At 51.9% G+C, this 25856-nt stretch overlaps 1 protein-coding gene across 1 annotated transcript in view; it reads left to right on the top strand.

Moving 5' to 3' along the window:
- Window positions 1-541: 541 nt before the first annotated feature.
- Window positions 542-25856, top strand: part of MYO1H (myosin IH) — a 35794-nt gene continuing 10479 nt past the window's right edge. Inside the window, exons 1-22 of the mRNA XM_009909710.2 lie at window positions 542-691; window positions 2568-2723; window positions 5346-5461; window positions 5672-5870; window positions 6963-7043; window positions 7454-7633; window positions 8907-9005; window positions 10296-10409; window positions 11442-11513; window positions 12229-12348; window positions 13316-13383; window positions 13670-13775; window positions 14579-14659; window positions 15609-15700; window positions 19287-19381; window positions 20559-20605; window positions 21026-21106; window positions 21656-21761; window positions 22322-22439; window positions 23580-23693; window positions 24547-24623; window positions 25647-25715. Coding sequence (XP_009908012.2) covers window positions 2598-2723; window positions 5346-5461; window positions 5672-5870; window positions 6963-7043; window positions 7454-7633; window positions 8907-9005; window positions 10296-10409; window positions 11442-11513; window positions 12229-12348; window positions 13316-13383; window positions 13670-13775; window positions 14579-14659; window positions 15609-15700; window positions 19287-19381; window positions 20559-20605; window positions 21026-21106; window positions 21656-21761; window positions 22322-22439; window positions 23580-23693; window positions 24547-24623; window positions 25647-25715 — 2161 coding nt within the window. The 5' untranslated portion in view covers window positions 542-691; window positions 2568-2597. The remainder of the gene's footprint in view (window positions 692-2567; window positions 2724-5345; window positions 5462-5671; window positions 5871-6962; window positions 7044-7453; window positions 7634-8906; window positions 9006-10295; window positions 10410-11441; window positions 11514-12228; window positions 12349-13315; window positions 13384-13669; window positions 13776-14578; window positions 14660-15608; window positions 15701-19286; window positions 19382-20558; window positions 20606-21025; window positions 21107-21655; window positions 21762-22321; window positions 22440-23579; window positions 23694-24546; window positions 24624-25646; window positions 25716-25856) is intronic.

Here is a 25856-nt window from a genome sequence, read left to right as displayed (position 1 = left end):
ATCATAATTGATGAGAGAATCATAGAATGGTTTGGCTTGGAAGGGACCTTAAAGATCCTCTAATTCCAGCCTGCCCTGAATCCTCCTCTTGCCCTGCACACTGATGTCCTCTGTGGTGCTTCAACCAAAGAAACAGCAACAATTAACCTGGGAGCCTGTTGAAGTTCTGAGCCCCTGGCACAGAAGGGTGATAACTCTGCAAATCTGGGTGGGGTTTGTAAAGAAAAAGAAGGTTTGGTTGGGTTTTTTTCCTAACTGGTCCTTGCCAGGTCTTGCTTGGTTGGTACAAACTTTGTCATAGAAACCAACCTGGTGCTCCTGACCTTGCGTTGCTCTCTGCAGGGGGAGGGGGGTTGGACTAGGTGACCTTTAAAGGTCCCTTCCAACCCCAATGCATTCTGTGATCAGCCCTTTCTCAAGAGCTGCCCATCTCATGGGTTTGTGGTGTGGTCTGTTGCAGTTCCTTGTAGTTCATGCTGATGGACAAATCCCTGTGGGAACAGAAAAAGGCTCCTTTGTAGTGAGGGAGAGATCTTCTGATAGAGCTTGTGTCTCAGGAGGCAAGAAAGAAAATCTCCTGACTCTACAGTGATGAGGGAAGGAAAATAATCCTTTGAAAAGAGCCCTGACTTGCTGGGGTGACATGCTGATGAGTCCTGGGGTGGGGAGCTCTTGCTGATGGTGATGCCAGGTAAGCACACAACCTCCAGAACTGGATGGGGGGAGGGAGCGGGGGACAGGGTGGGTTATGGTAATGAAATTGCCTGACCTCAACAACTGCAAAACAGGGAGAAAATCTGAGCACAAAAGCAGCTCAGAGAAGAGTTTCAGCATGACTTTTTTGTCTGATGGGGACCAGTGTCACTTACCAATTAACATACGAGTGAGAGAACTGGGTTAAGGAAACCTGAGCAGGCCACTGTGGTGTCAGGCTTCTTCTTTCCTGCTTCCTGGCTTGGAGAGAAGGTTAAGGTCTCTTCTCCAGCTTGTCTAGCTCTCTCAGGGGGACAAATCCACCTCAAGCTGTTTATAGTCTTTTGCAGCCCAGAAGGCCAGTGGCATCCTGGGCTGCATCAAAAGAAGTGTGGCCAGCTGATGGAGAGAGGTGATTCTGCCACTCTGCTCTGGTGAGACCTCACCTGCAGCACTGTGTCCAGCTCTGGAGTCCTCAACACAGGAGCACCTCTGCTACAGGGACAGGCAGGGAGAGTTGGGGCTCTTCAGCATGGAGAAGAGAAGGCTCCAGGGGGACCTTAGAGCTGCATTTCAGTATCTGAAGGGGACCTACAGAAAGGCTGTGGAGGAACTGTTTAGAAGGGCCTGTGGTGATAAGAGGAGGGGCAATGGTTTGAAACTGGAGCAGGAGAGATTTAGGTTGGACATCAGGAGGAAGTTCTTCACTGTGAAACACTGGAACAGGTTGCTTGGAGAGGTGGTTGAGGCCCCATCCCTAGATGCATTCGAGGTCTAACTTGAGGCCCTGAGCAACCTGATCCAGTTGGAGATGTCCCTGCTGACTGCAAGGGGGGGGGGGGTTTGAACAAGATGACCTTTGAGGGTCCTTTCCAACCTGATGCAACCTGTGAATCTGTGACAGCAAAGTGCCAGTCTTGTCAGGCAGCCACCATCCATAGATTATAGGATGGAGTGGTGGGAGTGCAGGGGTGGCATCACAGAACCAAGTGTGAATTGTTTTGGGTGGGGGGAGGGAGAATACATTACAATGAAGTTATAAGGCTGCTAAAAATGTTTGCAGAAGACATTTGCCATGTGGCTACCACCATGACAACCATGCTCAACACCAGCCAGGTGTGACCAAGTGTCCTCTCCTCTCTCAGCCCGGAGGAGAGGCTGAAATCATTGCCATCATCCCACTTAATACTGCACTCTGAAAAGCTGTTTTGTAAGGTTTGCCCACGGTTTGTGTGAAGCTGTAAGGATCTCTTGGGCAGCTGGCACCACTGCTGGGATGATTGGTGGTGTGGGAACACCAGCACTGGCAGGTGTTTGGAGGTAAGTGTTCAGGATGAAAGCAGGGAGGGGAGACTCCATTGCTCTCCACAACTCCCTGAAAGGAGGTTGGAGTGAGGTGGGGGTTGGTCTCTTCCCCTTAGTGTCAGGTGATAGAAAAGAGGAAATGGCCTGAAGTTGTGCCAGGGGAGGGTTAGGTTGGAGATGAGGAGAAATGTCTTTGCTGCAAGAGTGGTCAGGGGTTGGAACAGGCTGCCCAGGGAGGTGGTGGAGTCCCCATCCCTGAAGGTGTTCAGAAGATGTGCAGCCATGGCACTTTGGGACCTGGTTTAGTGGTGGTGTTGGGTTAATGGTTGGACTCCATGATCTCAGAGGTCTCTTCTAGCTCAAACAATTCTATGACTGTGAAGAACCTGGGTTGCAAGCCAGGTATGAAACTGCCCTCCTCAGGGAAGGTGTTAACAACAACTTGGGTAATAATCCTTTGGTGTTCCCCATGCAAGGCTGACTTGGCCCTGGGCTATGAGGAAGAACTTAGCTGCCCCTTAGGATGCTGCTCCCTCCCACTTCTGAATCATCCAACTTTTGTGTTGCAGAAAGAAGTGGAAGATAACCCTGATGAAAACATGGAAGGGGCTCTGATAGCCCGGGACAGAGTTGGGGTGCAGGACTTTGTGCTTCTGGACTCCCACACCAGTGAGACAGCTTTCCTCAACAACCTTCGCAAGCGCTACCAGGAGAACCTCATCTACGTAAGTGCTGCTGGCTGGGTGCATCTGTGGAGCCTGGGGGAGGGGAAGTGTGTGGCTCACATGTTAAAAGAAAACCCAAACACAACCAAAACCTGTTCTACTCCCCCCCCTCTATTCTGCCCTGGTGAGACCTCACCTGGAGTGTTGCGTCCAGTTTTGGGCTCCCCAGTTCAAGAGGGACAGGGATCTGCTGGAGAGAGTCTAATGGAAGGCTATGAGGATGATGAAGGGACTGCAGCACTGCCCCATGAGGAGAGGCTGAGAGCCCTGGGGCTTTTTAGTCTGGAGGAGACTGAGAGGGGGGTTAATAAATGTATCTGAGGGCTGGGTGTGCAGAGGGAGGGGACAGGCTCTGCTCAGCTGCACCCTGTGATAGGACAAGGGGCAATGGATATAAACTCCAGCACAGGAGGTTCCACCTCAACATGAGGAGGAACTTCTTCACTGTGAGGGTCACAGAGCACTGGAACAGGCTGCCCAGGGAGGTTGTGGAGTCTTCTTCTCTGGAGACTTTCAAGCCCCATCTGGATGCATTCCTGTGTGACCTATGCTAGATTCTATGGTCCTGCTCTGGCAGAGGGCTTGGCTCAATCTCTGGAGGTCCCTTCCAACCCCTAGCATCCTGCCATCTTGTTGTTGCCCATCTTGATGGGGTACAAACTTCAGGGGCAGAAAGCTCTGTCAGTACAGAGAATGTTCTCCCAGGCTGGTTTTGTTGTACTCTGAGACAGGGGAGTGCCCAGGGAGGTGGTGGAGTCACCAGCCCTGAAGGTGTTTGAAAGAACATGTAGACATGACACTTCAGGACATAGTGGTCATGGTAGTGTTGGACCTGATGCCCTTAGAGGTCTTTTCCTACCTTAATCATGATTTCATGAGACAATAAACCTCATGAGATGTTAGTACTCAGCACAGTGATCATCCAGTAGTAGTCTGGCTGCTTCAGCCAAGGTAAACCATAGTCTCAGCCTGCTCAGAGTTGCCTTGAAGACCCAAACAGCATTCAGTGCTGTTCCACTTTCCCATCCCCTTACTCTTGAGGCAAGACAGTGCTGAATGTGGTATCTCACTTGTCTGAGAAGTGTAGAGCACTTCGTGGTGCAGACTGAGGTGACTTCACAGCCATGCCCATTTTCTCAGCAGCCTCCAGCTTCTCCCCTGGCTGGGAGCAATGGCAAGCAGCCCAGCAGGCCCCCTGTCAAACGAGGGCTGATGGCTGTAGGACTCTAGTGGAAGGAAGTGAAACAAGGGGAGAAAAGAGGGCATTGTGATGGGATGAAACATGGATCCAAGTAATCCAAAGGGGTCCTGAGATGTGTGATTTCACAGCCAAGAAGGCATTTTCTCTGTTTGACAGCTATCCCTGGAACAGAGACTCCTTGGCTTTCCTTCCCAGCGTTGATTATGGGTCACTTCCAGAGATCTGTGTGAAATGGAGCTGGGAAAGCAAAGGCATCATTGTGTTAACTTGATGGGAGTTGGTGTTTGGGTTTTTTTTTCCTACTGAGCATCATGAGATACCAAAATGTTGTCTCTAGTATGTAAAGCTCCAAGCTTGCTGTCATTGTTCAACTCCACTCATAGCTAGGTAGACACTGGAAGATGTTTGGTGTTGGCTTTGAAATCTTGAAGCTTGTGGAGGGCTTTTTTGCCTGGGCTGGTTTGGGTTTTAGGTGGTTTTTGCCTTTTCTCGTGGAATACAATAGAATTAACCAGGTTGGAAAAGACCTTTGAGATCATCAAGTCCAAACCATCACCCAGAACCAGCTAATCAACTAAACCATGGCACCAAGTGCCTCATCCAGTCTCCTCTTAAATACCTCCAGGGATGGGGACTCCACCACCTCCCTGGGCAGCACATCCCAATGGCCAATCTCTCTTTCTGGGAAGAACTTCTTCCTAACATCAGCCTAAACATCCCCTGGCACAGCTTGAGACTGTGTCCTCTTGTTCTGGAGCTGCTTGTCTGGGATAAGAGACCAACCCCCACCTGGCTACAATCTCCCTTCAGGGAGCTGTAGACAGCAAGAAGGTCTCCCCTGAGCCTCCTCTTCTCCAGGCTAAGCAACCCCAGCTCCCTCAGCCTCTCCTCCCAGGGCTGTGCTCCAGACCCCTCTCCAGCTTTGTTGCCCTTCTCTGGACACCTTCCAGCATCTCAACATCTTACCTAAACTGAGGGGCCCAGAACTGGACACAGGACTCAAGGTGTGGCCTAACCAGTGCTGAGCACAGGGCAGAATGAGCTCCCTGCTCCTGCTGGCCACACTGTTCCTGATGCAGGCCAGGATGCCATTGGCTGCCTTGGCTACCTGGGCACACTGCAGGCTCATGTTTAGCCTACTCTCAACCAGTCCCCCCAGGTCCCTTTCTGCCTGGCTGCTCTCCAGCCACTCTGCCCCCAGCCTGCAGCACTGCCTGGGGTTGTTGTGGCCAATGTGTGAACACATCCAAGTGCCAGGTTCTAATCTCATGCCCTTGGACTCTGCCCATCTCACACCAAGCTCTGTGCCATCTTTTCCAGTGGTTCTTGCATAGTGTCCTGATGTTCTTGACTCCTCTGGGGACCTCTCACTGTAGTGTTGGAACAAGTGTCTCACCTGTGTGCATTCCTTCTCCCTGCAGACATACATTGGTTCTCTTCTTGTATCTGTCAACCCTTACCAAGAGCTGGATATCTACACCATGACACAGATGCAGCTCTATCGAGGGGTCAACTTCTTTGAACTGCCACCCCATCTGTGAGTACCACCTGCAGCAGGCTGCCAAGGGAGCTTGTGTAGTCTTCTTCCCTGAAGACTTTCAGGACCCATCTGGATGCAATCCTGTGTCTCCTGCCCTGGGTGATCCTGCTTGAGCAGCGGGGTTGGACTGGCTGATCTCTGGGGGTCCGTTCCAACCCCAGCCGTCCAACGATTGTCCTCTGATTGCTTCTTGTGGTCCTTGCTCAGGTATGCCATAGCTGACAATGCCTACAGGCTGATGTGCAGCGAGTACAACAACCATTTCATCCTCATCTCAGGGGAGAGTGGAGCTGGGAAGACAGAAGCATCCAAGAAGATCCTGCAGTATTATGCAGTGACTTGTCCAACGACAGAGCAGCTGCAGGTGGTCCGCGATCGCCTGCTGCTTTCCAACCCTGTTCTGGAGGTAAAAACTGAAGGGAGGGGCAAAATGCTTAAGAGGTGGGGCTGAAGGCCTCATTCTGTGAGACTTGGATGCAAATCTACACACCTACACCCAGGGATAACCTCTTGCTTTACATGGATTTGTGCCTGAAGTGAGACACTGGGCTGGTTAGAATGGAATAGAATTAACCAGGTTGGAAAAGACCTCAGAGATCATCCAGTCCAACCTAGCACCCAGCACCATCTGATCAACTAAACCTTGGCACCAAGTGCCTCATCCAGTCTCCTCTTGAACACCTCCAGTGATGGGGACTCTACCACCTCCCTGGGCAGCACATCCCAATGGCCAATCTCTCTTTATGTGAAAAACCTCTTCCCAACATCCAGCCTAAACCTCCCCTGGCACAGCTTGAGACTGTGTCCTCTTGTTCTGGTGCTGCTTGCCTGGGAGAAGAGACCAACCCCCACCTGGCTACAACCTTCCTGCAGGGAGTTGGAGAGAGCCATAAGGTCTCCCCTGAGCTGCCTCCTTCTCCAGGCTAAGCAACCCCAGCTCCCTCAGCCTCTCCTCACAGGGCTGTGCTCCAGACCCCTCCCCAGCTTTGTTGCCCTTCTCTGGACACCTTCCAGCACCTCAACATCTTTCCTAACCTGAGGAGCTCAGAACTGGACACAGGACTCCAGGTGTGGCCTAACCAGTGCTGAGCACAGGGCAGAATGAGCTCCCTGCTCCTGCTGGCCACACTGTTCCTGCTGCAGGCCAGGATGCCATTGGCCTTCTTGGCCACCTGGGCACACTGCAGGCTCATGTTCAGCCTACTATCAACCAGTACTCCCAGGTCCCCCTCTGCCTGGCTACTCTCAGCCACTCTGCCCCCAGCCTGTAGCACTGCCTGGGGTTGTTGTGGCCAATGTGCAGAACCTGGCACTTGGATGTGTTCAATCTCCTGCCCTTGGCCTCTGCCCATCTGTCCAGCCTGTCCAGGTCCCTCTGCAGAGCCTTTCTACCCTCCAACAGATCAGCTCCTGTCCCCAGCTTGGTGTCATCTGCAGCTCTACTGCAAATGGTTCTGTTTCTGTGGGCAGTGACTGGATTTCATCTGCTTGCCCCTAGGCTTTTGGGAACGCGAAAACCCTGCGGAACGACAACTCCAGCAGGTTTGGGAAGTACATGGACATCCAGTTTGATTTTAAGGTGAGAAGGTGTTTCACTTCCCTACCAGTGAACCTCTTGGACACTCCCCAGGCAGCAGAGGATTGATGAAGCCTTACACTGCAGATTTCTGCCCCTTTTCTTGCAGGAGATGCATTGTCGTGAGGAAAGTGGCTGGTTTTTTACATCCTGAAAGCTTCTTCCCCTCCTGGCATTACTGCCAACCCTCAGTAGAAAGCTGACACAGGTGGTTGTAAGGCATGAGTTACCCTAGGCAGACAACAAACTCTTTAGATACAGCTTGTAGAGTTGGATAGCACCTCTTAAACACAAGATGGCAGATAAGTAACAGCAGACACTTGCTGCTGCTCGTTCCTGGGCGCGGAGGAACGGCGATCGCAACCGAGTCGGGTCTGGTCCGTGGTGCTGATCTGGCTGCTTTGTTCTGCCAGGGAGCTCCAGTGGGAGGGCACATCCTCAGTTACCTCATTGAGAAATCGCGAGTTGTCCACCAAAACCACGGGGAAAGGAATTTCCACATCTTCTACCAGCTGCTGGAGGGTGGAGAGAAGGAACTGCTCGGCTGGCTTGGGCTGGAGCGCAACCCCCAGAAGTATGCATATCTCATCCAGGTCAGTGAGAGCTGCTCCCCCTGCCTCTGGCACACATCTTGAGCTGCAGGGATGGCAAGTGAAGCTTCCCTCGTGTACTAAGGGTGCTGCAAGGCTGCTCAGAGGACCTGCTGTTGTACTTGGCTCTGGGGAGCCCGCACCTTCAGTATTGTGTCCAGTTTTGGGCACCTCAATACGAGAGAGATGGACAAGCAGCTGAATAGGAGCCAGCAGTGTGCCCAGGGGGGCAAGAAAGCCAAAGGCATCCTGGCTGGGATCAGAAATGCTGTGGCCAGCAGGAGTAGGGGGTTGATTGTCCCCTGGTACTCAGCTCTGGGGAGGCTGCACCTCAAGTACTGTCTCCAGTTTTGGGCTCCTCAACACAAGAGAGATGTGGAGGTGCTGGAGCCAGGGCAGAGGAGGGCAAGGAAGCTGGGGAAGGGCCTGGAGAATAAATCTGATGAAGAGTGACTGAAGGAGCTGGGGATGGTTAGTTTGGAGAAGAGGAGGCTGAGGAGAGACCTCCTTGCTCTCTACAACCACCTGAAAGGGCACTGTAGAGAGGCTGGTGCTGGTCTCTTCTCACAGCTAATCAGTGATGGAACAAGAGGCAATGGCCTCAAGTGTGACTGGGCAGGCTTAGACTAGACATTAGGAAAAGTGTTTTCCCAGCAAGAGTGGTCAGGCCCTGGAATGTGCTGCCCAGAGAGGTGGTGGAGTCACCAAGCCTGGCTGTGTTTAAAGGTGGTTTGGATGTGGTGCTTGGGGCTACGGTTTAGGGGTGAGCTTTGTAGAGCAGGGTTCTGGGTTGGACTTGGTGCTCCTGAGGGTCTTGTCCAACCTGAATGTTTCTGTGATTCACTGTGTCCCAGAATGGTTAGAGGAGGCTTGTGGAGATCATTCAGTCCAAACCCCCCTCCTAAAGCAGGGTCACCCACAGCAGCTTGCCCATGGTGTGCAGGTGGGTTTGGAATCCCTCCACAGAACGAGACTCCACAACCTCTCTGGGTAGCCTGCTCCAGGGCTTGGTCACCCTTAAATTCAGGAAGTTCCTCCTCATGGAGTTTCTTAGGTTGCAGTTTGTGCCCACTACCTCTTGTCCTGTCCCTGGGGACCCCTGAGTGCAGACTGGCCCCGTCCCCCTGACACCCACCCTGGAAGCATTTGTAGCGCAGATTGCACCTGGGCAGGCTGAGGAAACTGGAAATGAAAGTAGTGAACTGTCTGCTGCTGAGTTAATAAAATGATTTTGCTAATGAATTGGACTAATTGGGCCTTTCTTTTTGCTCTCCAGGGTAAATGTGCCAAAGTGTTTTCTATTAATGACAAGAACGACTGGAAAATAGTCCGCAAGGCTTTCTCTATCATTGATTTCACTGAGAGAGACCTACAGGTAGGTGTGGGGAAGGGCTGAGCCCCCTCCCCTCCCCTGCTGAAGGGGCTTTTGAGGAGGGGCTGAGCCTCTCAACAGGGTTTGAGGAATAGGATTAACCAGGTTGGAAAAGACCTTTGAGATGATAGAGTCCAACCTATCATCCAACACCATCTGATCAACTAAACCATGGCACCAAGCACCCCATCCAGTCTCTTCCTAAACACCTCCAGGGATGGGGACTCCACCACCTCCCTGGGCAGCACATTCCAATGGCCAATCTCTCTCTCTGTGAAGAATTTCTTCCTAACATGCAGCCTGAACCTCCCCTGGCACAGCTTGAGACTGTGTCCTCTTGTTCTGGTGCTGCTTGCCTGGGAGAAGAGACCAACCCCCACCTGGCTACAACCTCCCTTCAGGCGGTTGGAAAAGACCTTTGAGATCATGGAGTCCAACCACAGCAGCATGCTCCTTACTGAAGTGATAGAAGCAGTCTTGCTTGGGAGAGGTGCTAACAGGCTAGGCCACCATTTTCACACATAATCCCAGCTTGGTGGGGGTTGGAAGGGGTCTCTGGGGATCATCCAGTCCAACCCCTCCTGCTAAAGCAGGGGCACTCACACCAGCATTCCCAGGATCACAATGTCCAGGTGGCTTTGGAAGCTCTGCAGAGAAGGAGACTCCATAACCTCTCTGGGCAGCCTGCTCCAGCCCCCTTATGGGAAAGAAGTTCTTTATGTTGAGGTGTGGAAGTGAGGGAGTGAGTGGGTAAAAAGCTCTGTCCTTGGGTTCAGCATGATGGCAACTGGTAGGAACATCCTCCTGAAGCTGTCTGACTCACTTCCTCCAGCCTAGCCAATATTAGCATGCATAAATGGTGACAAGTTGGACTTGATGAACTTTGAGGTCTTTCCCAACCTTATTGATTGTATGAAATGTCTGTTTATATCTGAGGGCTGGCTGTCAAGAGGGGACAGGCTCTGCTCAGCTGCACCCTGGGATAGGACAAGGGGCAATGGATGTAAACCCCAACACAGGATGTTCCACCTCAACATGAGGAGGAACTTCTTCACTGGGAGGGTCACAGAGCACTGGAGCAGGCTGTGGAGTTGTCTTCTCTGGAGACTTTCAAGACCCATCTAGATGTGTTCCTGTGTGAGCTGTGCTAGATTCTATGTCCCTTCTCTGCCAGAGGGGGTTGGACTTGAAGATCTCCAGAGGTCCTTTCCAACCCCTAGCACCCTGTGAGCAAGTGACCCATGCCCTGGAGCTGTGGGGAGCTGTTTTCTAATGGTTCCCCTCTCATTTCAGCAACTCTTTGGAATCGTTGCGAGCGTGCTGCACCTCGGGAACATTCAGTTTGAAGAGGACAGCAATGGGCACTCCATCATTCGTGATGGCACACAGATCAAGTGGATCTCCAAGGTATCTCTGCTGAGATGGTGTCAGAATGGAAGCCTTAGCCTTCCTGTGCTTTCCTCTTATGGACAAAACCAAAAGCAGAGGGATTGCCACACACACTCAGCTCTTGCTGAAAGCTATCTCGGTAAAGATGTTCCTGCTCGCTGCAGGGGAGATGACCTTCAAAGCTCCTCTCCAATCTGACGCCTTCTATGACTCTACCTTGGATTGCAGAGCTCTTCTTCTCTCTATCTGAAGCTTCCTTACTTGCTGTTAAGTAAAACATGAGTGTAACTGGGAATGAACTGCTGGGCAATGAGGTATCCCTGGACAGCAATGTGCCCTCATGGCCAAATAGGAAGATGGTATCCTAGGGTGCATGAAGTGTGGCCAGCAGGTCAAGGGAGCTTCTCCTCCCCCTGTATGCTGCCCTAGTGAGAGTATTGTTAGTTCTGTATCTGAGTATTGAGTCTAGTTCTGGGCTCCCCAGTTTGAGAGGGACAGGGACATGTTAGAGAGTGTCCAACAGAGGCTATGAGGTATGATGAAGGGATTGGAACACCTGTCTGCTAAGGAAAGGCTGAGAGGGCTGGGGCTGTTTGGCCTGGAGAAGAGCAGCCTGAGAGGGAATGTGATCAATGTTTGCAAATGTCTGAAGGGTGGGTGTCAAGAAGAGACCAGGCTCTTCTCAGTGGTGTCCTGTGATAGGAAAAAGGCAATGGATACGAACTGGAACCCAGAAAATTCCTCAACATGAGGAAAAGCTTCTTTGGAATGAGGGTTCTGGAGCCCTGGAGCAGGCTGCCCATACAGGTTGTGGAGTCTCCTTCTCTGGAGACTTTCAAGACCCATCTGGATGTGTTCTTGTGTGACATGCTTTAGGTGAAGGTGCTCTGGCAGGGGGGTTGGACATGATGATCTCCAGAGGACCCTTCCAAGCCCTACCATTCTATGACTTTATGAACTGGGGGTTGTGCCCTGCTGATGACAAAAATGCCACTTACTTCCATATTCTCCTGCTGACCACACTCTGAGTGCCCCTGCTTGTTCCTACAGCTCCTGGGGGCACACTTGTCCATCCTGCAGGAGGCTCTCACCCATCGGAAGATCGAAGCCAGGTCTGAGGAGGTATGGAGTCAGTCCTGGGGTAGGAAGAGACTCTTCACAGTGAGGGTGGGGAGACACTGGAACAGGCTGCCCAGGGAGGCTGTGGGTGCCTCCTCTCAGGAGGTGTTCAAGGCCAGGCTGGAGAGTTCGAGGTGCTGGAGCATGTGAAGGGCCCTTGAGCAGGAGTCTGATGAGGAATGGCTGAGGGATCTGGGGTTGTTTAGCCTTCAGAAAAGGAGGCTGAGGGGAGACCTCCTTGCTATCTACAACTACCTCAAAGGAAGATGGAGCCGGGGGGGGGGTCAGTCTCTTGTCACATGCAACAAGTGACAGGACAAGAGGAAACAGTTTGAAGTTGTGTCCAGGGGAGGTCAGGTTGGGTATTAGGAGCAATTTCTTCACAGCAAGAGCTGTCAGGCACTGGAACAGGCTGTCTGGGGAGGTGTTGGAGTCACCATCCCTGGAGATGTCTGGATGTGGTGCTGAGGGACATGGTTTAGTGGGTCAGCAGCAGTGATAGGATTGTGAGCTCCAGGCAAGTAATTGGACTTGATGACCTTGGAGGTCTCTTCCAACCTCAGGAGTTCTATGGTTCTAGCTGTAGCCAAGGTGAGCACTGTGCTGTAGTACCCAGCAGCATGGCTGGCTCTCCAGGCCATCAGTGTGAACTGGCTTTTCAGAAGCTTGACCTGATCAGCTGTGGTGTTGATCACCTCTGGCCTATCTTCACTTGTAGGTGCTAAGCCCCTTGAACGTGGATATGGCATTCTATGCTCGGGATGCAGTAGCAAAGGCGATCTACGGACGAACCTTCACTTGGCTGGTCAACAAAATCAACAACTCCCTGGCCAACAAGGTTGGTTGCTTGCCTAATGTCTCCCTAGACAATGAGTGCCCCTAGCATGTTGAGCAAAGCTCCTCCAGTGAAGACCTACAGCACTCAGCACCAAGTATTTCAGGGAGGTGGTGGAGTTGCCATCCCTGGAGGTGTTTAAAAGGCGTGTGGATGTGATGCTGAGGGAGGTGGTTTAGAGGTAATGGCTCAGCAGGAGTGGTGGGATTGCAACCTCCAGGCAAGAAGTTGCTCTTGATGATCTCAGAGGTGTCTTCCAGCCTCAACAGAAGGACATTGAGACTCTTGAACATGTCCAGAGAAGGGCAATGAGGCTGGGGAGAGGCCTCGAGCACAGCCCTCTGAGGAGAGGCTGAGGGAGCTGGGGTTGCTTAGCCTGGAGAAAAGAAGGCTCAGGGGAGACCTTCTTGCTGTTTACAACTGCCTGAAGGGAGGTTGTAGCCAGGTGGGGGTTGGTCTCTTCTCCCAGGCACCCAGCACCAGACCAAGAGGACACAGTCTCAAGCTGTGCCAGGGGAGGTTTAGGCTGGAGGTGAGGAGAAAGTTCTTCCCAGAGAGAGCTGTTAGCCATTGGAATGTGCTGCCCAGGGAGGTGGTGGAGTCCCCGTCCCTGGAGGTGTTCAAGAGGGGATTGGATGTGGCACTTGGTGCCATGGTCTAATAGTCATGAGGTCTGTGGTGCCAGGTTGGACTTGATGATCTCTGAGGTCTTTTCCAACCTTGCTGATTCTATGGTTCTGTATCTTGGATGCTTGGTAACTGATGCGTGGCCATCCCGCTGCACTGAGCTGGAGAACTGAGTTAGGTGTGGAAGGTGGTTTGGTAAAGAGTTCTGGCAGTTCACTACCTGCTTTAAGGTCCTTACTCCGTTGGTGTGTCTCAAATATGTGGGTGGAGGGCTCGAGATGAATCAGGCAGGGGAGCAGCATCAGCTGAAGCAGCAGTTACAGGGCAGTGGTGTCTTTAACAGGATTCGACTCGCAAAACAGTTATTGGCCTGCTGGACATCTATGGCTTTGAAGTGCTGGACACAAACAGGTAACGCTTCCTGAGTGTCCTCACACTGGTGGGGGCATGTGCTGAAGTCCTTCATGTCTTCTTGGGTGTGCTTTTGTCCCAGCAAGGCAAGCTACAGATGACCTCCAAAACCTGAGTGCGCTGAGTTAGGGTTTGAGCCTGGATTTGGAGGCGTTGGCACAAGAGTGTGGGAGGAGGGATGTTGCGGGTTTGGTCTGCGGAGGAGGAGGTTGCTTGGCTTGGAAGTGGTGGGAGAAGTAAAACTGCCCATGAAATAAAAACTAATGCTCATGTAACCCCTCTGAAGCTTTGAGCAGTTCTGCATTAATTACTGCAATGAGAAGCTCCAGCAGCTGTTGATTGAGATGACCTTGAAAGCAGAGCAGGAGGAATATAAACTGGAAGGAATAGAGGTAATTTATTGGGGTTTTTTCTTCCCCCTCTCCCATTTTCCTTTGGGCTGCCATCACTCTTGATGCTTTTGGTCACTGATGAAGAAGACAGCCTGCTATTTTTTTGTTCCTTTTTGCAGTTTCATTGTTCATGTGGGAAGTAGAAGACAGCTGTGGGTCTTGTTCTGTAAATCACCTGCAGGGTAATTTAGGCTGGATTTAATTGACATCCTAGAATGGTTTGGGTTGGAATGGACCTCCAAAGGTCACCTAGTCCAACCTCCCTGCAGTCAGCAGGGACATCCTCCATTAGATCTAAGGAGGGAGGAGGATATGCCCCAAAACTCAGGTCAACAGTGGCAATGTCCCTGTAGAAATGGGGAGCTCCACCAGTTGAGGCACAGGAAGATGGAGTTGCATTCACATGGAGAGGCAGTGGAACACTGGAAGAGGTTGCCTGGGAAGGTGGTTGGGGTTCCACCTCTGGAGATATTCAAGGTGAGGCTTGTCAGGGCTCTGGGCAACCTGATCTAGTTGAGGATACCCCTGCTGACTGCAGAGGGGGTTGGATTAGATGACTTCTGGAGGTCCCTTCTAACCCAGACCATCCTGTGATTCTGTGAAGAGGATGTCTAGGCTGCTGAAGTAGGAAGGCTGCAGTGTGAGGTTGGTAGGTCACTGGGCTCTCACTCTTTCCCCATCAGCTTGGTTGGTGTGAATTCACAGCTGGGATCTTGTCTGGGATTGGAGCTTGGCTTCAGAGAACTGCCCCACCACAAGGAAAAGCTCTCCCTCTAAAGCTTATCTTCCCTTCTTCTTTCCAGTGGGAACAAATTCCATATTTCAACAACAAGATCATCTGTGACCTGGTTGAGGAGAAGCATAAAGGAATCATCTCCATTCTGGTAAGAGCAAGAGTGTTTGCTGCTTAGGTCAAAGCACTTGCCTGTGTCCTGCTGTTATGGTCCATAATTGTGCACTTTGCTTCTCATAGTGTGATGGGTCTGCACAACTCAATGTGAACAGCTAGACCTTGCAAGCAGAGACCCAGAAGATGAAGGCAGAGGATCTGCTTGCTGGCAGAGCTGTGGGTTTTGAAGCTGTGCTGCTTCCACAGCAACCCTGAGTGCTCAAAGGCAGGCCCAGACTCTTCTCTCCATTTCTCTGCTTGGAGAGACTGAGAGATAGGAGGAAAGTGCCTGCAGCAGCCTGGGTGATTTGTAGTCAGCAACAGGAGTGGGACCCAGGTGTCTTCCAAGTACTGTTAGGGAGACAGCAGAACACCTCCTGAGCCCAGACATCCAGGCCTTCCTAAAGATGGGACAACTCATCCCATCTGTCTCCTCATGTGACTTGCTAGCTTTGATGCTTGGTGTTTCAGAAGGGCTCAGCTAGGAGAGAAACCTGAGAGCTGCCTTCCTCCTCCTCCTCCTGAGCTGCAGGTCCTTCTCTTGCTCTTTAATTGTTACTGCTCCTAAAAATGATCTGAAGAAGATCCTCATTGTGGCCTTCATAGGGATGGCAGAAGAAATGGGAGGTCCTTCTGGATTTTGATGTGGAATGATGGACATTTTCTCCCTGATTTTTAAATGACCTAGAAAGAATAAAGGATGAGGCAGGGCATTGGCAAATGTGGAAGAAAAGGCCAGATTTGGCTGACCCTGACTTACCTTGACAGGGCTGCTGAAGGCAGATCAACGAAGCTCTAAACTGAAGCAGGAAGTTGCTTGTATAAAATAGAGCTCATCCCAAGCTGGACAATCCAGGGCTGGGTTTGCTTCACCATGTTGTACTGAGTGTGAGTGAGGTGTCTGCCCAGAGCAGAGTTTGATCTGGTTTGCTCTGTTGCTTCAGGATGAAGAGTGCCTACGGCCTGGTGAAGCCACTGACTTGAGCTTCTTGGAGAAGCTGGAGGAGAAAGTAGGAGATCATGCCCACTTCGTGACGTATGCATTGCCTCTCTCGCTCCTACCCCACAGGAACCCTGCCCATCTCTTACCCACAGCTTCACTGCACATCACACCAAGCTGGGGGCAGGTGCTGATCTGTTGGAGGGTAGGAGAGCTCTGCACAGGGACCTTGCCAGGCTGGACAGATGGGCAGAGCCCAAGGGCAGGAGATTGAGCACATCCAAGTGCCAGGTTCTGCATGTTGGCCACAACAACCCCAGGCAGTGCTGCAGGCTGGGAGCAGAGTGGCTGAGAGCAACCAGGCAGAAAGGGACTGGGGGTAGTGGTAGTAGGCTGAACATGAGGCAGCAGTGTGCCCAGGTGGCCAAGAGGGCCAGTGGCATCCTGGCCTGCACCAGGAACAGTGTGGCCAGCAGGAGCAGGGAAGTCATTGTGCCCTGTGCTCAGCACTGCTCAGGCCACACCTGGAGTCCTGCGTCCAGTTCTGGGCTCCTCAGGTTAGGAAAGATGCTGAGCTGCTGGAAGGTGTCCAGAGAAGGGCAACAAAGCTGGGGAGGGGTCTGGAGCACAGCCCTGTGAGGAGAGGCTGAGGGAGCTGGGGTTGCTTAGCCTGGAGAAGAGGAGGCTCAGGGAAGACCTTCTTGCTCTCTCCAACTCCCTGCAGGGAGGTTGTAGCCAGGTGGGGGTTGGTCTCTTCTCCCAGGCAAGCAGCACCAGAACAAGAGGACACAGTCTCAAGCTGTGCCAGGGGAGGTTCAGGCTGGATGTTAGGAAGCAGTTCTTCATAGAAAGAGAGATTGGCCATGGGAATGTGCTGCCCAGGGAGGTGGTGGAGTCCCCATCTCCTTGGGGTGTTCAAGCAACATGTGGGCATGGCACTTTGGGGCATGATTTAGTGGCCCTGGCAGTGTTAGGTTGATGGTTGGACTTGATGCTAGAGGTCTTTTTCCAGCCCAACCAATTCTGTGACGAGCCAAAAGTCCATCTCAATCTGTGGTGGGCTTCAGGTACTATGAGGAACTTCCATGGCTGCCTGCAGCCCTGGAACTAAGGGAGAGAAAAGTCAAGCTCTGCTGTTCAATTTACCAGCAAATGGGACAGAGGAAAAGCATAGAATGCTTTCAGGTTGAAAAGACCTCCCAGATGATTGAGTCCAGCCATCAGCCTAAGACCACCATGGCCATTAAACCATGTCCTGGAGTGCCATATCCACACATGAAGGAAGAAGCACAGTGATCACACACAGAATCACCAAGGCTGGAAGAGACCTCAAGGATCATCAAGCCCAACCTGGCACCACAGACCTCATGACTAAACCACGGCACCGAGTGCCACATCCCATCCCCTCTTGAGCACCTCCAGGGCTGGAAGAACTGTGCTCCTGCTCAGATCTCCTAGAGGAGCAGCCCTTCAGTTCCTAGCCAGTTTGCAGCATTTTCAGACTCAGTTTGGGTAGCAGATGAGCAGGTTGGGGCTGGGCTGTGCTGGCAGCTCCCAGCAGAAGCCTGCTGGAAGGCTCTGACAAGTCATCAATTCAGAGTCGCGCTGCCGAGCCGTCACCGTCTCCACAGCTCTGAGGTTCATCACAGCCAAGTGGAAAATGTGTTGCCAGCTTCCTTGTCACCACAAATGTGCCTTAATCCTGCTCTGCCTGATGACAAGCTCGAAATAGAAGTGCTGGAGCTGCTTAAATAGGACCTGCTCTTGGCGAGGCTCTTGGAAGGCAATCTTGATGTGCTAATGTGCTGTTGTGACACAGCTCTGCTGGTAGTGCCTGCTGATAAAGCTGAAACTTCAACTGTTAGGTTGCTCTTTTTTTTTCCCCCCCTCAGGAGTCCTTGATTTTCTAATTTTCCTTCTGTTCTTGAGATACTTTTATTGAGTCCTGGTTTTTTTCCCCTCTGTGTGTGCAGCTGCGTTGTTCCAGGGCAAAAATCTCTCAAGCAATCCTTTCCCCTCCCCCTCTTTCCACTATGAAATTGAGGAAGGTTGGGATCTAGTTTGGCATTAGAAGGGACTTCTTCCCTTGGAAAGGCAGAGCTGGGGTTGCTTAGCCTGGAGAAGAGGAGGCTCAGGGGAGACCTTCTTGCTGTCTACAACTCCCTGAAGGGAGGTTGTAGCCAGGTGGGGGTTGGTCTCTTCTCCCAGGCAAAAAGGGACCTGGGGGTACTGGCTCATAGTAGGCTGAGCATGAGCCAGCAGTGTGCCCAGGTGGCCAAGAAGGCAAATGGCATCCTGGCCTGGATCAGGAACAGTGTAGCCAGAAGGAGCAGGGAGCTCATTCTGCCCCTGTGCTCAGCACTGGTTAGGCCACACCTAGAGTCCTGTGTCCAGTTCTGGGCCCCTCAGTTTAGGAAAGATATTGAGGAAGAGCCTGGATGGGGTGCTTGGTGCCATGGTTTAGTTGCTTAGATGGTGTTGGGTGATAGGTTGGACTGGATGATCTGAAAGGTCTCTTCCAACTTGGTTAATTCTATTCTAAGAGGCTCCTGAGGGAGATGGTTGACTCTCCATCCCTGGAGGGATTTCAAAGAGGCTAAGCCATGACCCTCAGCACCATGACTTGGTAGAGTTAGGTCATGGTTGGACTCAGTGATCTTGAAAGTCTTTTCCAATTAAAGCAATCTTACGTCCCTGCTCACTTCCTGGGGGTTGGTCTAGATGACCTTCAAAAGGTCCTTTCCAGCTCAATGTATTTTTACCAGGGAGGTGGTGGAGTCCCCATCGCTGGAGGTGCTTAAGAGGAGCCTGGATGAGGCTCTTGGTGCCATGGTTTAGTTGATCAGATGGTGTTGGGTGATAGGTTGGACTGGATGATCTCAAAGGTCTTTTCCAACCTGGTTAATTCTATTCTGATCTCGTTCTCCTGTGGGCAATGAGATTGTGTTGACATCAATATTACAGGAAGAAATGTTGATAATTGTGGAAAGGGTGATCCTTGCCAGGTGGCAATGGGGACTCTCAGATACCTTGAGGAGTTTCTGGTAGCGAGCTGCTGTCTTCCACCACTGTATTTTGCTGTTGACTCCTCAAAATGGACAGACTGACTGTGGGCCATAACTATCAGCACAGTTGGAACCATGCTGATAGAACTTAGACTCCCAGCTCTCCTACAGCTGTGTTTTCTGGAGGTGACTTTCTACCAGCTGGGGGAACCTATTTAGAATAGAATAAACCAGGTTGGAAGAGACCTTTGAGATCATTGAGTCCCACCCATCATCCAACACCATCTAATCAACTAAACCATGGCACCAAGCATCCCATCAAGTCTTCTCCTAAACCTCTCCAGTGATGGTGACTCCACCACCTCCCTGGCCAACACACTCCCAGAAAGAGAGATTGGCCATTGGAAGAACTTCTTCCTAACCTCCAGCCTGAACCTCTCCTGGCACAGCTTGAGACTGTGTCCTCTTGTTCTGGTGCTGGGTGCCTGGGAGAAGAGACCAACTCCCACCTGGCTACAACCTCCCTTCAGGGAGTGGGAGACAGCAAGAAAGTCTCCCCTGAGCCTCCTCTTCTCCAGGCTAAGCAACCCCAGCTCCCTCAGCCTCTCCTCCCAGGGCTGTGCTCCAAACCCCTCTGCTTTTTCTGCTCTTGATGTTGGTGTCTGCTGTCTCTGCAGCCGCAAGCTCGCAGACCAGAAGACGAGGAAGTCGATTGACTGGGTGGATTTCCGCCTCCTCCACTACGCAGGGGAAGTCACCTACAGTGCTGTTGGTGAGTGTGACCCAAGCACCAGCCTAGAAGTCACCTGAGCTTCCAAGCCAGTGTGGTAGATGATAGAATCATGGAGTTGTTGGGTTGGAAAAGCCCTCTAAGATCATCCAGTCCAACCCTCAACCCAACACCACCGTGGCCATTAAACCATGTCCCAGAGTGAACCTGACCTGAAGGTGAATTCCAAACTGCCTTCCCTCTGAAGGCACCATGGCTTCAAAGTCTTAAACATGAATGCACCAGGGGAGGGTTAGGTTGGGTTGGAGGAAAAGCTTCTTCACTGTAAGAGTGATCAGGAAATGGAACAGGGAGATGCCAAAGCCACCTGGACATTGTGATCCTGGGAATGCTGGTGTGAGTGCCCCTGCTTTAGCGGGAGGGGTTGGACTGGATGATCCCCAGAGACCCCTTCCAACCCCCACCAAGCTGGGATTATGTGTGAAAGTGGTGGCCTAGCCTATTAGCACCTCTCCCAAGCAAGACTGCTTCTATCACTTCAGTAAGGAGCATGCTGCTGTGGTTGGACTCCATGATCTCAAAGGTCTTTTCCAACTGCCTGAAGGGAGGTTGTAGCCAGGTGGGGGTTGGTCTCTTCTCCCAGGCAACCAGCACCAGAACAAGAGGCCACAGTCTCAAGCTGTGCCAGGGGAGATTCAGGCTGGATGCTAGGAAGAAGTTCTTCCCAGCAAGAGAGATTGGCCATGGGAATGTGCTGCCCAGGGAGGTGGTGGAGTCCCCATCCCTGGAGGTGTTTAGGAAGAGATTGGATGAGGCACTTGGTACCATGGTGTAGTTGATCAGATGGTGTTGGGTGATAGGTTGGACTGGATGATCCCAAAGGTCTTTTCCAACCTGGTTAATTCTATTCTATCAGGAATTGGAACAGGCTGCCCAGGGGAGGTGGTGGAGTCACCGTCCCTGGAGGTGTTCCAGAAGTGTATGGACATGGCACTCTGGGACCTGGTTTGATGGTGCTGGGTAGAAGTTGGACTTGATCTTAGATGTTTTGCAACCTTCATGATTCCTTGATGCCTGCCCTCTGAAACCACCTCTAGTTCAGAGTCTTAAACATGAATGCAGTGTGAATCTCAAGGATATAAACTTTGTGTTATAAAGTGTGTAGCCTTCAAAAAGAATTGAGCCTTCTCCTTTTCCTTGTTTGTTTGCTTTTCTTCAGGGTTTCTGGAGAAAAATAATGATCTCCTCTACAGAAACCTGAAAGAGGTAAGAAAAATCACATTTCCACCTAAACATGAGGAGAAACTTCTTTACAGTGAGGGTGCTGGAGCCCTGGAGCAGGCTGCACAGAGAGGTGGTGGAGCCTTCTTCTCTGGAGAGATTCCAGACCTCCCTGGACATTGTGGACCTGGGTGCTCCTGCTTGAGCAGATGGATTGGTCTGGATGATCTCCAGAGGTCCCTTCCAACCTCTACCATGCTGGGATTATGTGAAAAAAAGGCTCTTGAGGCAGAGATGCTTGGCAGAAGGTTGCTTTTTGTCTCTGTAGCAAACAACTTCTATTTCTCCTTGGCAATGCTCTTTGGGCACCTGCATGGTGTCCCCACAGCCCTGCTGCTGAAGCTTGGAAGCATCCCAGCAGGAATTGCACCCCTCTGAGGCAGTGTTTCCCTTCTCCTGTCTCAGGTGCTGTGCAACTCTAAAAATGGCATTATCAGAGAGTGTTTTTTACTGTCAGAGCTGGACAACAGGAAGAGACCAGAGACTGTGAGTTTCATCTGAACTTTGACTGTACGCTCGAAGTGCTCAGGCTGGGTGATGGGGCTTGGGCTGGGTGAGGTCCAGCCCCTAGCATTCTGAGATCTTGTCAATAAAACTCAACTTCCCAAGTCTTGATTGAGCCACTGACCCCAGCCCTAGTCCTGAATTCAGTGGGTTGCTATTTTTGGCTGGCTTTGCACCTCTGCTAGCTTCCTGCTAGCTGAACGGTGGTGTTGCTGAGACAGCAGCCACCAGTGTGACATCCCTCAATGCTGTTACTGATGCATCCCCTTGAAATGAGCCCTGTGGCCACCATCCAAGGGTGGTTAGTTTCTAAAGGGCTGTCTTGCATGTCCAGCTCCATGGCAGGGGCCCAGCTCTTCCTGCTGAGCACTGTCAGTAGCTCAGCATTGAGCTGCTGGGAAGTTCGGTGCTACCGCTGCGTGTGTCAGCCCTTCTCTTGCAGCTTTAAGGTGCTTGCAGGGTTTGAGTTGCTTGCAATTACTGCAGCACCTGAGTTCCAAGGCTGAGAAGCATCTTGCTGTGTCCTTTCAGGTTGCAACTCAGTTCAAGAACAGTCTGACAAGCCTCATAGAAATCCTGATGTCCAAGGAGCCTTCTTATGTCCGATGCATTAAGCCGAATGAGCTCAAGGAGCCTGGTAAGACTTTGGGCCGAAGGGACGATGGAGGTGAAGGGATGAACTGAGGGAGGCTTCAGCTGACAGAATCATTTGGGTTGGAAAACACCTTTAAGATCATGGAGTTCCAACCATGACTGTTTGTGGGGATGTCTTGCTGTTCTTTCAGGTGTAAATCCTGAGCAACCTGATCTAGTTGGGGATGCCCCTGCTTACTGCAGGGGGATTGGACTTAGATGACCTTCAGAGGTGCTTTCCAACCCAGGGCACTCTGATTCTGTTCTCTAGCTCTGCTGAGTCTGGTGCTAAGCCATGGCCCCCAGTTTTATAAACACCTACAAGGATGGGGATTCAACCACCCCCTGGGCAGTCTGTTCCAGTGGTTGAGAACCATTCCAGTAGAGAAGTTTCTCCTGATGTCAAACCTGAACCTCCCCTGGTGCAACCTGAGGCCATCTCCTCTCGTGCTGTTACCAGCTGCAGAGTTGACCCCTTCCTAATCTGTCTTGATCCATGAGGAAGTGAGTGAGCCTCCACAGACAGTGCCTGCCAGGGGCTCTGTGTGTTCTCTCTCACTCCAGGGAAGTTTGATGACTTTCTGATCCGACACCAGGTGAAGTACCTGGGCCTGATGGAGCACCTGAGGGTGAGACGAGCTGGCTTCGCCTACCGGCGCAAGTATGAAATCTTCTTGCAGAGGTGAGCAGAGGTGTGCTGCCCTCCAGCCAGGGAAACCTGGCCTCCCATGAGGGCTGCAGAACAGGGTGTGCTTAACTCATAGAATCACAGCAACATTCAGGTTGGACAAGACCCTCAGCATCACCAAGTCCAACCCAGAACCCTGCTCTACAAAGCTCACCCCTAAACCGTAGCCCCAAGCACCACATCCAAACCATCTTTTAACACAGCCAAGCTTGGTGACTCCACCACCTCCCTGGGCAGCACATTCCAGGGCCTGACCACTCTTGCTGGGAAAACACTTTTCCTAATGTCTAGTCTAAGCCTGCCCAGTCACACTTGAGGCCATTGCCTCTTGTTCCATCACTGATTAGCTGTGAGAAGAGACCAGCACCAGCCTCTCTACAGTGCCCTTTCAGGTAGTTGCAGAGAGCAAGGAGGCCTCTCCTCAGCCTCCTCTTCTCCAAACTAACCATCCCCAGCTCCTTCAGTCACCCTTCATCAGATTTATTCTCCAGGCCCTTCCCCAGCTTCCTTGCCCTCCTCTGCCCTGGCTCCAGCACCTCCACATCTCTCTTGTGTTGAGGAGCCCAAAACTGGAGACAGTACTTGAAGGTGCAGCCTCCCCAGAGCTGAGTACCAGGGGACAGTCACCTCCCTACTCCTGCTGGACACAGCAATTCTGATCCCAGCCAGGATGCCATTGGCTTTCTTGGCCCCCTGGGCACACTGCTGGCTCCTATTCAGCTGCTTGTCCATTAGAACCCCCAGGGCCCTTTCTGCCAGGCAGCTTTCCACTCGCACTGCCCCAAGCCTGTAGTGCAGCTTGGGGCTGCTGTCACCCAAGTGCAGGGCTTGGCACTTAGCCTTGTTGAATATCATCCCATTAACCTTGGCCATGGGTCCAATCTATCCAAGTCTCTCTGCAGAGCCTCCCTACACTCATGCAGATATGTCAAGCCCCAGTGATGGGAGATGTGTTGGTGTCAGGAGAGAAGCTTCAGCATCACAGATAACCTTTGTATGTGTCCTGTCTCTCTGCATTTTGCCTTCCTTTGGCATCTGCCTTCAATAAAGCAGTCAGGATCTGGAGGGAGGAGTTTCAGGAAGGGGTACCTCAAACAACAAGTCATTTGTGTGGGTGTCATGTTGATCTTTCAGGTATAAATCCCTCTGTCCAGCTACCTGGCCAAACTGGAATGGGCCAGCAGCTGAGGGTGTGGAGAAGCTCATCAAGCATCTTGGCTACAAGCCTGAGGAATACAAATTAGGAAGGTAAGTTTGCTTTCTCTGCTGCTCAGCTACGTGGGGTTTACCTTGCTGGATCCTGGCTGTGACTGCAAGCCCCCAAGATCTAGCAGTGTGAGCAGATCTCCTCAGCTTGATTCTTGCTTGACCATGTGACTTAGATGGCCCTGTCTGGCTTTGCAAGCCTGACAGCTTCAGAGTAGTGACCAAAGCAACCTCCCCCCAAAGCTATGTGCTGCCCAGGAGCAAGGAGCCAGATGCAAATCCCAGATTTATGGATTTCCCTTCTATGTCTTTTACCTTCTGCTTCCTTGGAAGCTTGGAATCCAGCACAGTTTCTTCCATCTTTGAGTTAGCTCCAGGTCTCCCTGTTTGCTTGGGCAGCCAGAAGCAACTTGCCTGCACTAGGCTCGAGTTCTTCTCTGAACTGCCTTTTGCAGCCACTTTTGAACCAGAACTTTGCCCTCTCTGCCAAGGCATGGGGCAAAGCAGGACCTTCTGCTGTCACCTTCAACCTGTGGCTAGCAAAATCCATGCATTAGTGCCTAGGCTGGTAGCTCAACCAAGGAATCCTGTTTCACTGGGTTTCAGCTGCTCATCCTGAGCTGCTGGGAAGGTTGCAGAGATCCCAGATTGGGGAGCTGTGAGTTGTGTAAAGGCAGAGCTCTCCACACTGCACCTTTCAGGACAACTGTGTGGTTTGCTTCTTCCCTCTCCCTTCACCCTTTTGCACCTGTTCAGGATGGGCCAGATAGAAGCATGAGGAGTAGTTGTGGAAGGAGATGGAACTTGTCACCTCTTCCAGCTAGTTGGAGGGCTCTGGGCCTGGTTAGGGCACCTGGCATTGCAGGAGTGAGCTGTTTGTGCTCTCTCTTTCCAGAACCAAAATATTCATCCGGTTCCCCAAGACTCTGTTTGCTACTGAAGATGCCTTTGAGCTCAGAAAGTACCTCTTGGGTATGGTTCCACTTCCCTTCCTCTATCTAGAGACCAAGAAGCAGAGCCTGGGTGAGCTTCTGGGCTCCAGCTTGGTGCAGCAGATGCACCGTGGTGAGAGCTGAGGCTTTTGATCTCTACAGCTCTGGAGAGGCCAGGGTGGGAATAAATCACTGCCATGTCAGGAAGAAATTCTTCCCCAGGAGGGTGGTGAGAGACTGGCACAGGTTGCCCAGGGAGGTGGTGGAAGCCTCATCCCTGGAGGTTTTGAAGGCCAGGCTGGATGTGGCTGTGAGTGATGTAGTGTGAGGGGTCCCTGGCCAGGGCAGGGGGGTTGGAACTGGCTGATCCTTGAGGTCCCTTCCAAGCCTGACAATTCTATGTTGCTTGGTTTCTAGACACCCATTTGCTTTTAGAGCTCCTTGGTCCTGCTAGTAACTGTTGGACCCTGTCTGGATGCAGTAAGGACCTCTCCTTTGGGAGTGGGATACCACCCATCTCATCCTAGTGATACCTGTTGGGGTCTGCTTGAAAAGCAGAAATGGTGCCCAAGGGCATGTTTAGCCACACAGCCTACTCCTGGTCCTGCTGGTGTTGTGGCACCTTTGCTCCTCCATGGCTGTGCAGACCCTCCTGAGGCTTGGAACATGGTGTGTGATCACCGTGGGGCTGCAGCAGAGCTGGAGGGGGACACTCCCCAAAGGCATGCAGTGACAAGACAAGGGGGGGGGGTGGCTTTAGGCTGCAAGAAGCTGAATTTAGATTGGACATGGGGAAGAAAATCTTCTCCACACTCCAGTGAGGCACTGGAACAGCTTTCCCAGGGAAGCTGTTGGGAAGGGGCTTCAAGCCTGGAAGTGTTTAAAGCCAAGCAGGATGGGGCTTTGAGCCACCTGGTCTGGTGGAAGGTGTCCCTGCCCAGGGGGCAGGGGGTTGGGACTAGATGATGTTTAAGGTCCTTTCCAACCCAAACCAGTCTGTGGCTCTAGGAATGTTGTGATCCAGTAGATCCCAGCACAATGTCTCTGCTTTCCCCCCTCCCAGTTTCGAGACTCCAGGCCAAATACAAAGGACGCCTTGGGAAAAGGGAATTCAAGAAGAAGAGAGATGCAGGTATGGGCTCTGGAACTGAGGATCCTCTTCTTCTCTTCTTCTTTCCACTAGCAGCTGTAGCCTGGGGAGGTCCTTTCTCAGTAGCTTTGGGAGGTCCCATGTCCGTGTTGCTGCAGACAGCCCCTGCAGCTTCCCCACGGG

The sequence above is a fragment of the Dryobates pubescens genome, chromosome 25 (genome assembly GCF_014839835.1).
Source record: "Dryobates pubescens isolate bDryPub1 chromosome 25, bDryPub1.pri, whole genome shotgun sequence".
NCBI classification, from domain to species: Eukaryota; Metazoa; Chordata; class Aves; order Piciformes; family Picidae; genus Dryobates; species Dryobates pubescens.
The sequence above is the reverse complement of the archived record's forward strand: the minus strand, read 5'-3'. Positions and strand labels throughout refer to the sequence as shown.